Raw genomic sequence first — 15,158 nt, 5'->3', positions numbered from 1 at the left:
CCGCAGCTTCCCATTGACTTCCCATGAATTTCAAACTCCTTACGCTAGCATGCAGGCTGTATGTGAATAGCTTGTTTCTTGCTCCAGCTTTGGCTCTTTTTACGTCTCCCTTAGCTGTGACCCAGCCACAGTGAACTTCTCTCAGTTCCTTGACCGTGGGGCTGTTTTCTTGCCTTTACGCCTCAACACATTCTGTTGCTTCTGCGTGGAACATACTCTTTTTTTTTTTTTTCCTCTCATTTCCTTTACTAGGTCTTGGCTCAGCCTTCACTTCCTCTGGGAACCCCCAAGTCAGTGCACCCTGATTCTCTGGCCCTCCCCTGACTTGGCATTAGAAAGTGTCTCAGGGCAGAGAATCCGCCCTTGTGTTCCCAGGGCTGTACTAGACACAGAAGATCTTTGCGCATGGGTGACTACAAAGGCCTTGAAGAGAAATTTATCACACTTGGTTTTACTGAATTACTCAGTGTTAGCAAGGATCAAGCAACTTTAAACAACCCATCCATTCTCTTTCTTTTTTTTTTAACCTATTCATTTTCAAGTGCCACCAGAAATCAACAGAGGAGAGGCTTCTAACATCATTCTTCCTGCTCTTTAAACGCAAAGGTGAACTTACTTGTGTTTAGGGTTTTTCATTGTACCTTTTCCTTACTCTTTTGCCTCATTCTTGGTAGCTGTCAGAGAGCTGGGACTGCATCAGTCCAGGACCTGGCAAAGCACTACATATATCATTTGTTGGTAACTGAGAGGGAACCTTAGGCTTGCTTGTAAGATTCTTTGTGAGTGGATGGAAAAGTGAATTTCCCCTGTTTCTGTTATATTACTAGTTCTGTGGTTTAAGTAGTTTAATTTCACAGTGCTGAAGTCCATTGTCACATGAGGATGCATGTGCCTAGTATCCATGAGGATGCAGGTTCAATCCCTGGCCTCACTCAGTGGGTTGAGGATCCAGTGTTGACTCAGGCTGTGACGTAGGTTGCAGATGGGGCTTGGATCTAGCATTGCTGTGGCTGTGGTGTAGGCCGCAGCAGCAGCTCTCATTTGATCTCTGGCCTGGGAACTTCCATATGCCACAGGTGTGGCCTTAGAAAAAGAAAAAAATTGTCTACATTCTCCCTAAAACTTGTTATTTTCTGATTGTTGTAGTTGTTGTTGTTTTTGTTAATAGCCATACTAAAGAGTGTGAAGTAGTATCTCAGTGTGGTTCTGATGTACATTTCCTAAGTGATGTTGAACATCTTTTCATGTGCTTTTTGGCTATTTCTATCTCATTTAAAGTCCTTTGCCCATTTTTAATTACGTTGCTTGTTTTTTTGTTCTTAAGTTGTAAGAGTCCTTTGTATGTCCTGGATATTAAACCCTCATTAGATATATGATTTGCAGATTTTTTTTTTTTTTGCCATTTCTTGAGTTTTTTTCACTGTGTTGCCAGAGTCCTTTGATGTAGAAAAGTTAGATGTAGTCTAGTTTATCTGTGCTTTGGATATCACATCCAAGAAATCATTGCCAATTTGACTATCATAAAGCTTTTCTCCTGTTTTCTTCAGAGAGTTTTATAGTTCTAGGTTTTACATTTAGGTCTTTGTTCCATTTTGAGTTAATTTTGCATGTGGTTTATGGTAAGGGTCTAACTTCATTCTTCTGCGTGTGGATATCCACTTGTCCCAGCACCAGCTGTATATCCTTTTGAAAATCCAAATGTCCCATTTGTTGAAAGACTGTCACTTGCCAATTGAATTGGCATTTTTATTGAAATCAGTTGACTACATATAGGAGGGTTTATTTCTGGATTCCCTATTTTATTATGCCTATTTTTATGCCAATACCAACACTGTTTTGATGAGATTTTTGGTAAGTTTTGGAATAAGGAAGTATAATTCCAACTTTTTTCTTCTTTTTCATGATAGTTTTGGCTATTCATTTTCCCCTGGAGATTCCAGATGGATGGCATTGACTCTATATATTGCTTTGGGTAATATTGACATCTTGACAATATTGTCTTCCAGTCTATGAATACAGATGTCTTTCCATTTATTTGCGTCTCTCTTTTTTTTTTGACCACACCCGCAGCATGTGGAAGTTCCCCAGTTAGGGATTGAATTCATGCTGCAGCTGTGACTCAAGCCACAGCAGTGACAATGCTGGACTCTTTTTTTTTTTTTTTTTTTTTTTTTTTTTTTGCTTTTTAGGGCCCCACCTGAGGCATATGGAGGTTCCCAGGCTGGGGTCTAAACAGAGCTACAGCTGCCAGCCTACACCACAGCCACAGCAACATCAGATCCATGCCGTGTCTGTGACCTACACCACAGTTTAGGGCAATGCTGGATCCCTAACCCACTGAGTGAGGTCAGGGATTGAACCCGCAACTTCATGGTTCCTAGTCAGATTCGTTTCCACTGCACCATGATGGGAACTCCACAGTGCTAGATTATTAACCCACTGAGCCATGAGGGCACTCCGGTATTTTATTTTCTTTGATGCTGTTGTAAATGGAATTTTTTTTATTTCCTTTTTCAGTTGTTCAGTGTTAGTATGTAGAAATACAATTGCTTTTTGTGGGTTGATTTTGTATCCTGTGACTTTGCTGAATTTGTGAGTTCTTAGAGTTTTTTTGTGGTATCTGTAGGATTTTCTACATGTAGGATCATGTCATATGCGAACAGTGATAGTTTTACTTGTTCCTTTCCAATTTGGATGACTTTTATTTCCTTTCTTTCTTGTCTAATTTCTTTGGCTAGAACTTCTAATCACCTGTTAAATAGAACTGACAAAAGCAGGCATCTTTGTCTTATTTGTTTTTTTTCTTTTCTTTTTTCTTTTTTTGTCTTTATAGGGCTGCATCTGTGGCATATGGAAGTTCCCAGGCTAGGGGTCGAATGGGAGCTGTAGCTGCCAGCCTACTCCAGAGCCACAGCAACACCAGACCCCAGCCACGTCTGTGACCCACACCACAGCTCAGGGCAACGCTGGATCCTTAACCTACTGAGCAAGGCCAGGGATTGAACCTGCAACCTTATGGTTCCTAGTCGGATTTGTTTCCGCTGCGCCATGATGGGAACTCCTTATTTCTGATCTTAGAGGGAAAGTTTTCAGTCTTTCACCATTGGATATAATGTTAGCTGTGGGTTTCTCAAAATGGCATTTATTATATTGAGATAGTTTCCTCTTTTTTTTTTTCGGGCCACACCTGCAGCATATGGAAGTTCCCAGGCTAGGGATTGAATTGGAGCTGCAGCTGCTGGCCTACACTGCAGCCATAGCAGTGCGGGGTCAGAGGTACAAATGTGACCTCCACTGCAGCTTGCAGCAATGCTGGATCCTTAACCCACTGGGTGAGGCCAGGGATCAAACCTGCATCCTCATAGATACCAGTTGGGTTCTTAACTCACTGAGCTACAGTGGAAACTCTGAAATATACCTCTTACACCTCCGAGATATAATGTTCACTTATACCTAGTCTGTTGATTGTTTTTGAGAAGTAATTTAATATATTGTACAATTTACCCACTTACAGTGTATAGTTCAGTAATTTTTAGTATATTCACAGTGTCCTTGTAGTTTTTCCCCCTCTTTGCTTATCTCAGACTGGTTGGATAAAGAGTTTTCAGATGTATGAAGATTTGCTGAAAGGGTGTATCTTTTTGTAATTTTAGGACATCCTACTTTTGGAAAAGACTTAATGTCATCCAGTGTTTGAAGAGTTAGGAGTCATTCCCTTTGAACACTGTGTTAGCTCCAACTTCACATGAACATGCAACTTAGGTGTCTGTGGGGCTGCTCCCTGTGTCATTGACATTCATGAGGGCATGATATCCAAGTATGGGTATTGGTTTCCTGTGGGTGCTCTGCCCTTAGCATATCTACTCGGAGTCTCAAGTTGACCTCACCCTGGTATTTGTATAGAGGCCGCCAGACCATCCACCAGTAAATACTGTCCCACTCGTGGGGCAGTCTATAGGAAGGTATTGAGGGCTAACTGCTGGCAGTGGAAGAGGCTTCCCCTGTGGGGAGACCTTAGCAACTTGTGTTTGAATGCATGTGCTCTAGTAATTCCCTGTTCCCATGGGGAGTTGTGGAACCAGAGCCCTGTTGCTGGTGGCCAAGCATATTCTTCCTGGATGACCCTTGATCATTTTGTTATTTGCATTAGCCTTGAGTGGTGGTCGAGGGTCACCCAGGAAGCGTATGTGCTATAAACACAAACCCTCATCTTACTGTCAGGGATGGGATCACATGTGTTAGGCAAGGCCAGGACCCTCTGAACAGAGCAAGATGAGTGGCCTGCCATTCAGGTTAAGAAAACTCCTGGCAATGCTGCACTTGCATATGTTGATTGATAATTGCAGGGCAGTTGTGGTTGTTTGCTGCTTGGTCCGCGGAGGCATTAAAGGAATGGAGACCAACTTTTGGCAGCCTCTTCCATGTAAAGTAAGGAAGCTGATTATTTGAGCTGCTGTTTTTCTGGGGAAATGTACAGGTTTTAGTCTAATAGGAATCTTTCCAGCAGATTTACACAGCTGCTTCTTCTGATGGTTTTTAAAGGTCTCCTTCTGGCAAAAGGTAGCAGGCAGTTTGAGAGTCTAGAGTCCTTTGAACTGTGGAAGTCATTCTTTGAAGTGCTGTTCCTTTCCCTTTTCTCCTTTCCCTTCCCTTCCCTTTCCCTAACCCCTGTAAGCCAGTTATTAGGGCCATGTGTTGATTGGTGTCTTTTTCCACATCCTGCCCAGCAGGATGAGGGTAGCTGGTTTCACAGGAAAATGGGTGGGTCAGAGCCTTTCCTCCCTGTGCCTCTGAAACCCGTTGGTGCAGCTGGCCATAGAAGGGCAAAGGAGCATTACTGCAGAGGGAAGGCTCACAGGTTCAGGAGCACCATGTAGTGGGAACTCTGGTAGTATTAGGAAACAGATGCATTTGGTGCATGGAATGTGCCAGGAGAGAAAAGCAGTAGTCTAAGATGGGGCAGTGTATGTGAAATGGTTTCTTGCCAGTTACAGCAGGGAACAGTTGGAATGTAAATGTACAGCTACTTGGAAATGGTCAAAATAAGGCAACCCCATGTAACTGTATTTTTGAAGTATTTACTTAGGAATTTCTGTCATGGTGCAGTGGAAACGAATCCAACTAGGAACCATGAGGTTTCGGGTTCTATCCCTGGCCTCGCTCAGTGGGTTAAGGACCTGGCATTGCCGTGAACTGTGGTATAGGTCACAGACATGGCTCAGATCTGGTGTTGTGGCTCTGGCGTAGGCTAGCAGCAACAGCTCCAATTGGACCCCTAGCCTGGAAACCTCCATATGCAACAGGTGCAGCCCTCAAAAGACAAAAAAAAAAAAAAAAGAAAGAAAGAAATAGGTAAAGTATTTACTTACTTATTTTGTTCTTATTTTGTTTTTGGCAGACCTGCAGTATATGGAGTTCCTGGCTAGGGATCATATCCATCCAAGCCACACTCGCAACCCAAGCCACAACTGCAGCAATGCAGCAACCCATTGTGCCAGGCTCAAACCTGCGTCCCAGTGCTCTAGAGATGCTGCTAATCCTGTTGCACCACAAAGGGAAGTCCTGCTTTAAAAAAAAAAAAAACCCAAAACAAAAAACATTTTTTATTGTGGTAGAATATATATAACAAATTTTACCATTTTAATTTTTTTCTTTTTTTTTTTTTTTTTTTTTTGCCGTACCTGTGACGTGCAGAAGTTCCCAGACCAGGGAACAAATCCATGCCATGGCAGTGATAATGCCAGATCCTTAACCTACTGAGCCACCAGGGAACTCTCAATTTTTATTTAAAAATTTTTTTTGGCCACATCCATGGAAAGTGGAAGTTCCTGGGCCAGTGATCGAATCTGTGCCACAGTAGTGACAACACCGGCTATTTAATCTACTAGCCCATCAGGGAACTCCTTAACTATTTTTAAGGGTACAGTTTAGTGGCATTAAGTACACTCACATTGTTACACAATTATAAAGTTATACCTTAGCCATCTTGGTTGTTGTTTTCATTATTGTGAGAGACTCAACTATCTCTTTTTTTTTTTTTGTCTTTTGTCTTTTGTTGTTGTTGTTGCTATTTCTTGGACCGCTCCCGCGGCATATGGAGGTTCCCAGGCTAGGGGTTGAATCGGAGCTGTAGCCACCGGCCTACGCCAGGGCCACAGCAACGCGGGATCCGAGCCGCGTCTGCAACCTACACCACAGCTCACGGCAACGCCGGATCATTAACCCACTGAGCAAGGGCAGGGACCGAACCCGCAACCTCATGGTTCCTAGTCAGATTCGTTAACCACTGCGCCACGACGGGAACTCCTCAACTATCTCTTGATACTCATGTGTGGTTAATATCAGGCATCATGTGTGGGCTTCTACTATTTTACTCTGAGATGGTGGTGACTTGTTTCTCTTATTTCTCCCTTCTTGGGGAAATACCTCACTGTTTCTTTGTACATTGAAAATATTTAGACAAAACAAAAACCTGTTCATTTCTTTTTCTGACCTGCCCTCACTGAAACATCTTTGACAGGGTTGCCCAGCATGAGTCCCACCTTGCTGTGGCTGCCATAGTTCTTTAAATACCTGGGTGAAAGGAAGGGGGGGCAGTCTCTGGGGCCTCACACATCACCACCTTAGCTTTGGATAATTGAGGAAGCCAGTGGTGACTGTATGGGCCGAGGGTAATGACTTTGGAGACCCCAGAGAAAAAGCTTTGTGTGAGGTGCCTTTACAATCCTATATGGATCCAGCTGGCTATACTTTGTTGTTGTTATTGTTTTTAATTCAGTGAATTTTATTATATTTATAGTTGTACAGCCATCATCACAACCCAGTTTTACAACATTTCCATCCCAAACCCCCAGCCCATCCCTCCCCACCACAACTTGTCTCCTTTTGTATCCATAAGTTTTTCAAAGTCTATGAGTCAGTATCTGTTCTGCTAAGAAGTTCATTGTATCCTTCTTTTAGATTCTGCATATAAGTGATAGCATATGAAATTTGTGTCTCATTAACTTCACTTAACATGATCATTTCTAGGTCCATTCACGTTGTTGCAAATGCCATTATTTCACTCCTTTTTATTGCTGAGTAATTTTCCATTGTGTATATACACCACATCTTTATCCACTCCTTTGTTGGTGGACATTTAGGTTGTTTCCATGTCTTGGCTATTGTGTACAGTGCTGCAGTGAACATTGGGGTACATGTATCTTTTTGAGTCATGGTTTTCTCTGGATAGATGCCCCGGAGTGGGATTGCTGGATCAAATGGTAATTCTATTTTTAGTTTTTTGAGGAGTCTCCACACTGTTTTCATAGTGGCTGCACCTGTTCCACTGATCTCTATTTCTGTTTTTGTGCCAGTACCATACTGTTTTGAGACTGTAGCCTTATAGTATAGTTTGAAGTCAGGGAGCCTGATTCCTCCAGCTTCATTTTTCTTTCTTAGGATGGCTTTGGCTATTCTGGGTCTTTTGTGCTTCCAAACAAACTTGGAAATATTTTGTTCTAGTTCTGTGAAAAATGCCATTGGTGATTGCCATTGGGGTTGCATTGAATCTGTAAATTGCCTTTAGTAATATAGTCATTTTGACAGTATTGATTCTTCTAATCCAAGAGCATGGTGTATATATCTTTCCATCTGTTTGTGTTATCATTGACTTCTTTCATCAGCATCTTATAGTTTTCAGAGTACAGGTCTTTTGTCTCTCTCTCTTTTTTTCCTTTTTTGCTTTTTAGGGCTGCACCCATGGCATATGGAAATAAGTTCCCAGGCTGTGGGTTGAACTGGAGCTACAGCTGCCGGCCTACACCACAGCTGCAGCAACGTGTGATCCAAGCTGAGTCTTTGACCACCACCACAGCTCACAGCAATGCCAGATCCTTAACCCACTGAATGAGGCCAGGGATTGAAACCCTCATCCTCATGAATCCTAGTTAGGTTCATTAACCGCTGAGCCACAAAGGGAACTCCTTTTCTCTCTCTTTTTTTTCTTTTGTCTCTTTAAGTAGGTTTATTTTAGGTATTTTATTCTTTTTGATGTGACAGTAAATGGGATTATTTACCAAATTCTCTTTCTGATCTTTCATTGTTAGTATATAGAAATGCAGTTGATTTCTTTTTTTTTTTCCTTTTTTTTTTTTTTTTTTGCTATTTCTTGGACCGCTTCCGCAGCATATGGAGGTTCCCAGGCTAGGGGTCGAATCGGAGCTGTAGCTGCCGGCCGACGCCAGAGCCACAGCAACGCAGGATCCGAGCCGCGTCTGCGACCTACACCACAGCTCACGGCAACGCCGGATCATTAACCCACTGAGCAAGGGCAGGGACCGAACCCGCAACCTCATGGTTCCTAGACGGATTCGTTAACCACTGCGCCAAGATGGGAACTCCGAAATGCAGTTGATTTCTGTGTATTATATTGGTGTCCTGCAACTTTACCAAATTCATTGATGAGCTCTAATAGTTTTCTGGTAGAGTCTTTAGGATTTTCTAGGTATAGTATCATGTCATCTGCAGTGATAGTTTGACTTCTTCCTTTCCAATTTGATTCCTTTTATTTCTTTTTCTTCTCTGATTGCCATGCTTAGGACTTCCAAAACTATGTTGAATAGTAGTGGTGAGAGTGGACATCTTTGTCTTGTTCCTGATCTTAATGGGAATTCTTTCAGATTTTCACCATTGAGAATGATGTTAGCTATGGGTTTGTCATATATGGCCTTTATTATGTTGAGGTAGGTTCCCTCTATGCTCTCTTTCTGGAGGTTTTTTTTTTGTTTTTGTTTTGTTTTGTTTTGAAATCAGAAATGGGTGTTGGATCTTATCAAAAGCTTCTTCTGTATCTATCGAGGGGATCATATGGTTTTTATTCTTCAGTTTGTTAATGTGGTGTATCACACTGATTGCTTTGTGGATATTGAAAAATCCTTGCATCTCTGGGATAAATCCCACTTGATCATGGTGTAGAATCCTTTTAACGTATCGCTGGATTCGGTCTGCTAGTGTTTTGTTGAGGGTTTTTGCATCTGTGTTCATCAGTGATATTGGCCTGTAATTCCTTTCCTTTCTTCTTTCTTTCCTTCCTTTCTCACCCAAAGCATGTGAAAGTTCCCAGGCTAGGGGTTGAATCGGAGCTGTAGCTGCCGGCCTCAGCCACAGCAATGCCAGATCTGAGCCATGTCTGCAACCTGCACCACAGTTCATGGCAACACCAGATCCCCAACCCACTGAACAAGACCAGGGATCAAACATTGTCCGCATGGATACTAGTTGGATTCATTTCTGCTGTGTCACAACAGGAACTCCTGTAGTTTTCTTTTTTGTGTGGTTTCTCTGTCTGCTTTTGGAATCAGGGGTAATGGTGATCTCATAAAATGAGTTTGGGAGCATTCCTTCCTCTGCAGTTTTTGGAATAGTTTCAGAAGGATACGTGTTAACTCTTCTCTAAATGTTTGATAGAATTCGCCTATGTAGCCATCTGGTCCTGGACTTTTGTTTGTTGGAAGTGTTTTAATCACAGTTTCAATTATAGTACTTGTGATTGTACTGTTCATCTTTTTTTATTTCTTCTTGGTTCAGTCTTGGAAGATTGCACTTTTCTAAGAATTTGTCCATTTCTTCTAGGTTGTCCATTTTATTGGCATATAGTTGCTTGTAGCAGTCTGTTGTAACTTCTTTTTCATTTGTATTTTTGTTGATTTGAGTCCTCTCTCTTTTTTTCTTGATGAGTCTAGCTAAGGGTTTATCAATTTTGCTGATCTTTTCAAAGATCCAGCTTTTAGTTTGATTGATCTTTTCTATGGTTTTCTTCATTTCTATTTCATTGATTTCTCTTTATTATTTCTTTCCTTGTGCTAACTTTGGGTTTTTGTTCTTTCAGTAGTTGCTTTAGGTGCAATGTTAGGTTGTTTTTTTGAGATTTTTCTTGTTTCCTGAGGTAGACTTGTATTGTTATAAACTTTCCTCTTAGAACTGCTTTTGCTGCATCCCAGAGGTTTTTGGTTTGTTGTGTCTTTGTTGTCATTTCCTTCTAGGTATCTTTTAATTTCCTCTTTGATTTCTTCAGTGATCCATTGGTTGTTTAGTAGCATGTTTTTTAGTCTCCACATGTTTGTGTTTTTTTGCAGTTTTTTTTCTTGTTGATTTCCAATCATATAGCATTGTGGTCAGAGAAGATGATTGATATGATTTCAATTTTCTTAAATTTACCAAGGCTTGATTTGTGGCCCAGAATGTGATCAAGCCTAGAGAATGTTCTGTGTGCACTTGAGAAGAGTGTGTATTCTGCTGCTTTTGGATAGAATGTTCTAAAAATATCTATTAAGTCCATCTGGTCTAATGAATCATTTAAGGCCTGTGTTTCCTTGTTAACTTTCTGGATGATTTGTCCATTGCTATAAATGGGTGTTCTCTACTATTATTGTGTTATTGTCAATTTCTCCTTTTGAAGAGTTCCATTCGTGGCACAGCGGAAATGAATCCGATTAGGAACCATGAAGATGTGTGTTCTGTCCCTGGCCTTGCTCAGTGGGTTAAGGATCTGGCGTTGCCATGGGCTGTGGTGTAGGTCACAGGCATGGCTTGGATCTGGTGTTGCTGTGGCTGTGGCGTAGGCTGGCAGTTGTACCTCCGATTGGACCCCTAGCCTGGGAACCTCCATATGCCATGGGTGTGGCCCTAAAAAGCAAAAAAAAAAAAACCCCACAAAAAAACAAACCAATTCTCCTTTTAAGGTTGTTAGCAGTTGCCTTGTATGTTGAGGTGATCCTATGTTGGGCGTATATATGTTTATAATTGTTATATCTTCTTGGATTGCCTCTTTGATCGTTATGTAATATCCTTTGTCTCTTATACTGTTCTTTATTTTAAGGTCTGTTTTGTCTGATATGAGTATTACTACTCCAGCTTTTGTTTGATTTCTGTTTGCATGGAATATTTTCTTCCATCCTCTCACTTTCAATTTGTATGTGTCCCTAGAACTGAAGTGGGTCTCTTGAAGACAGCATATATATGGGTCTTGTTTTTGTATCCATTCAGCCAGTCTCTGTCTTTTGGTTGGGGCATTTAGTCCACTTATATTTAAGGTAGTTATTGATATGTATGCTCATATTCCCATTTTGTTAACTTTTTTGGATTTGTTTTTGTTGGTCTTTTTTTGTTTGTTTGTTTGTTTGATTTTTAGGGCTGCACCTATGGCATATGGAGGTTCCCAGGCTAGGGATTGAATTGGAGCTACAGCTGCCAGCCTATACCACAGCCACAGCAACAGGGGATCCTAACCACATCTGCAACATACACCACAGGTCACGGCAACATGGGATCCCTGATCCACTGAGTGAGGCCAGGGATCAAAGCCATAGCCTCATGGTTCCTAGTCAGATTCGTTTGCACCGCAACACGATGGGAACTCCTATCCTGCTTTTTCTGAACACAGATCTTTGTGTCTTCATTTTCCACTGCTCCACAACAGGAACTCCCTTGTTGGTCTTTTTTCTTCCCTTCTCTTGTTCTCTTCACTTGTGGTTTGATGACTATCTTCAGTGTTGTGTTTGGATTGCTTTTTCTTTTTTGTGTATGTATCTATTGTAGATTTTTGGCTTGCAGTTACCATGAAGTTTTGATATAGGAGTGTGTGTATGTATAGATATAACATTGTTTTAAGTTGTTGGGCTCTTAGTTGCAACCACGTCTGCAACCTGCATCACAGCTCACAGCAGTGCCAAATCCTTAACCCATTGAGTGAGGCCAGGAATTGAACCCAAATCCTTGCGGATACTAGTGAGGTTCATTACTGCTGAGCCATAATGGGAACTCCCCCTTGCTTTTCTCGAAAGCTTTTTGCTTTCTCCTTCAAATCTAAGTGAGAGTCTTGCTGGGTAGAGTAATCTTGGTTGGAGTTTTTTTCCTTTCATCACTTTACGTATATCATGCCACTCCCTTCTGGCCTGCAGAGTTTCTGCTGAAAAATCAGCCAGTAACCTTAGCAGGGTTCCCCTTTTATGCTTTCAGTATTTTCTCTTTGTCTTTAATTTTGGTCAGATGATTAACACATATCTTGGGGTGTTTGTTCCTCCTTGGGTTTACTTTATATGGTACTTGTGCTTCCTGGATTTGAGTGAGTGATTCCTTTTCCATGTTAGGGAAGTTTTCAGCTATTATCTCTTCTGGCCCTTTCTCTCTTTTCCTTCTGGCACCCCTGTAATACAGATGTTGGTGTGTTTAATGTTGTTCCAGAATTCTCTTAAACTGTCTTCATTTCTTTTCAGTCTTTTTTCTCTTTTCTGTTCTGTGTCAGTGATTTCCAGTAGTCTGTCTTTCACCTTATCCATTTTTCTGCCTCCTGTATGATGTTGTTGGTTTCTTCTAGTGAGTTTTTCATGTTACTGTATTTTGCATCTCTGCTTGCTTAATCCTTAAATCTTGAATTTCTTTGCTCATCGTTTCTTGTAATTTATTAATCCTTGCCCCCAGTTTATTTTCAAGATCTTTTTTTTTTCTTGTCTTTTTTCTTTTTTAGGGCCACACCTGTGCATCTGGAAGTTCCCAGGCTAAGGGTCCAATTGGAATTGTAGTTGCTGGTCTAAGCCACAGCCACAGCAATGCCAGATCTGAGCCACACTTGCAACCTACACCACAGCTCATGGCATATTCCCAAGATCTGAATCATCTTTACTGTCATTAGTCTAAAGTCCTTTTCATGGATGCTGGTAATCTCCAGCTCACTTAGCTATTTTTCTGGGTTTTTTTCCTGTTCCCTTATTTGAGCCATAAATCTCTTTTTATTTTGTATAGATTTTTGGTGTGTCTCTTTTTTGCAGACAATAGGATTATAGCCTCTCTTGCTTCTGATGTCTGAAGTTGGTATGGGGGCTTGATGCAGGCTTCCTGATGGGAGGGACTGGTGCCTGTGCACTGGTAGGTGAAGCAAATTCTTATCCCTCTGGTGGGTGGGGCTTTGTCTCTGGGTGTGATTAGAGGAGGCTGTGTACCTAGGGGGTTTTTAGGCAGCCTGTTTGCTGATGGGTGGAGCTGTTGTTTGGCCTGGGGCTTCTCAGCCCTGATGGATGGGGCCAGATTTTTCAAAAGTGGCTGTCTCTAGAGGAGTTCATGTTGACAATTATTCCTGAGATCTTTGCCTCCATGTCCTTACCCCACAACAAACTGCAGTAACCCCTGTTTTCCCAGGAAGATCCTCCAAGAACTGCAGGCAGATCTGACCCAGATTCCTATGGAATCTCTGCTTTGCCCTGGGACCCAGTGCACATGAAAGCCTATGTGCGCCTTTCAAGAGTGGAGTCTCCGGGATTTCCCATTGTGGTACAGTGGAAATGAATCCGACTACTATCAGTGAAGATGCCGGTTCGATCCCTGGCTTTTCTTAGTGGGTTGGCGATCCCGTGAGCTGTGATGTAGATTGCAGATGTGGCTCAGATCCTGAGTTACTGTGGCTGTGGCGTAGACTGGCAGGTGTAGCTCTGGTTCAACCCCTAGCTCAGAAACTTTCATGTTCCACAGATGTGGCTGTATAAGGCAGGGAAAAAAAAGAGTGGAATCTCTGTTTCCCCCAGCTCCATGGAGCTCCTGCGCACAAGCCCTGCTGGCTCTCAATGCCAAATGCTCTGGGGACTCCTCCTCCCAATGCCATATCCCCAGACATGGGAACCTGACGTGGGTCTCAGAACCCTCACTCCCATGGGTGAGCCTCTGTGATACAGTTTCTTTCCAGTCTCTGGGCTTCCCACCCAGTGGATATGGGATTGCTTATGTTGCATTAATTGCTCCTCCTACCATCTCGATGTGGCCTCCTTTCTGTCTTCTGGAGTAGAATATCGTTTTTGATAGTTTGCAGTCTATTTTGTTGAAGGTTGTTCAAAAGTTGGTTATAATTTTGTTGCTTTTATGAGAGAAGGTGAGCTTCAGTCCTTCTACTCCACCATCTTAATTCTGTCTCCCAGCTGCCTGTACTTTGGGTCCAGCATGTCTTGGCCCTTGCTGAAGAATGGCTTGTCCCTGTGGCCTTGATCTTGCATTATTCTGCTAAGCGCTACCTTGGATTGAACTACTTTAGGCACTTTTGGCAAATAGTTTCTGCCATCTTAGCTGGAGCCAGAAACCAAGGGACTGGAAGCAGTGATTCCAAGAAATTTTCCTCCGAAACGGAAGGTTTCAGAGGAAACCTTCCTCCAGTGGTTCTTTTTTTTTGTTCTTTTTAGGGCTGTACCTGCAGCTTATGGAAGTTCCCATGCTAGGCATCGAATTGGAGCTACAGCTGCCAGCCACAGCCACAGCAACTTGGGATCTGAGCCATGTCTGCGACCTATACTACAGCTCACAGCAATGCTGGATCCTTAACCCACTGAGCGAGGCTAGGGATTGAACCCTCATCTTCATGGATCCTAGTTGGGTTTGTCAATCACTGAGCCACAAAGTGAACTCCCTGAAGCTCTTGATTACAGATACTACCTCCTGTTTCTTTAGCTGCTTAAGGCATTGAGATGATTTCCATTAGAAAATCAAATGTAAATGTTTTCCAAGAACCACTGCTGTGTTAAAAGAGTCTCTACATCCATTGCTTTTCCTTTTTTCCTGCTTTTTACCAAGAAATATTTGAGAAGGGAGATGCGTAATCATTTGCTAACCAGAATTTTTGTGTATGTGCTTTTTCAAAGGTACATGGGAATAGGACTCTCAGCTCAAGGAGTCAGCATGAACAGACTTCCTGGTGAGTCACTGGTTAAGAGGACATTTGTTCTGCTCTCTTGATCCATTCTTTGTTGAGAGTCATGGTGGCAGCCAACAGACTGGAGAGGACTTTGTTTGTTGGCTGCCTACGCCAAGCCAAGCCATTGGGTGGAGGATCCTGAAAGGTGGCCATTGGGCTGGAATGGTATGGGCTTCCATTCCAAAAATTAATGGGCAAATGATTGTCCTTCATGGAATTTGAACTGTTTACATTTAAAACCAAGCAACCTGAGCTTGCCCCCAGTGGGGATACACCCCAGTAGCCCTCACTCCCATTGGCCTTTGCTTGACCAGTCTGAGACATTTACCATGTTAATGACCACAGTCTTTTTTGAGTATAGTTGATTTACAGTGTTGTGCTAATTTCTGCTCTGCAACAAAGTGACTTAGCCATACACACACACCACACACACACGCACGCACATGTA

General features: G+C 42.3%; 1 protein-coding gene across 1 annotated transcript in view; it reads left to right on the top strand.

Moving 5' to 3' along the window:
- RANBP10 (RAN binding protein 10) overlaps positions 1 to 15,158 on the top strand; it is a 76,383-nt gene that overhangs the window by 15,831 nt on the left and 45,394 nt on the right. Inside the window, exon 3 of the mRNA XM_003355780.5 lies at positions 14,658 to 14,710. Coding sequence (XP_003355828.4) covers positions 14,658 to 14,710 — 53 coding nt within the window. The remainder of the gene's footprint in view (positions 1 to 14,657; positions 14,711 to 15,158) is intronic.

This window comes from Sus scrofa, chromosome 6 (assembly GCF_000003025.6).
Source record: "Sus scrofa isolate TJ Tabasco breed Duroc chromosome 6, Sscrofa11.1, whole genome shotgun sequence".
Taxonomy (NCBI): Eukaryota; Metazoa; Chordata; class Mammalia; order Artiodactyla; family Suidae; genus Sus; species Sus scrofa.
This window is presented reverse-complemented; position numbering and strand designations above follow the sequence as displayed.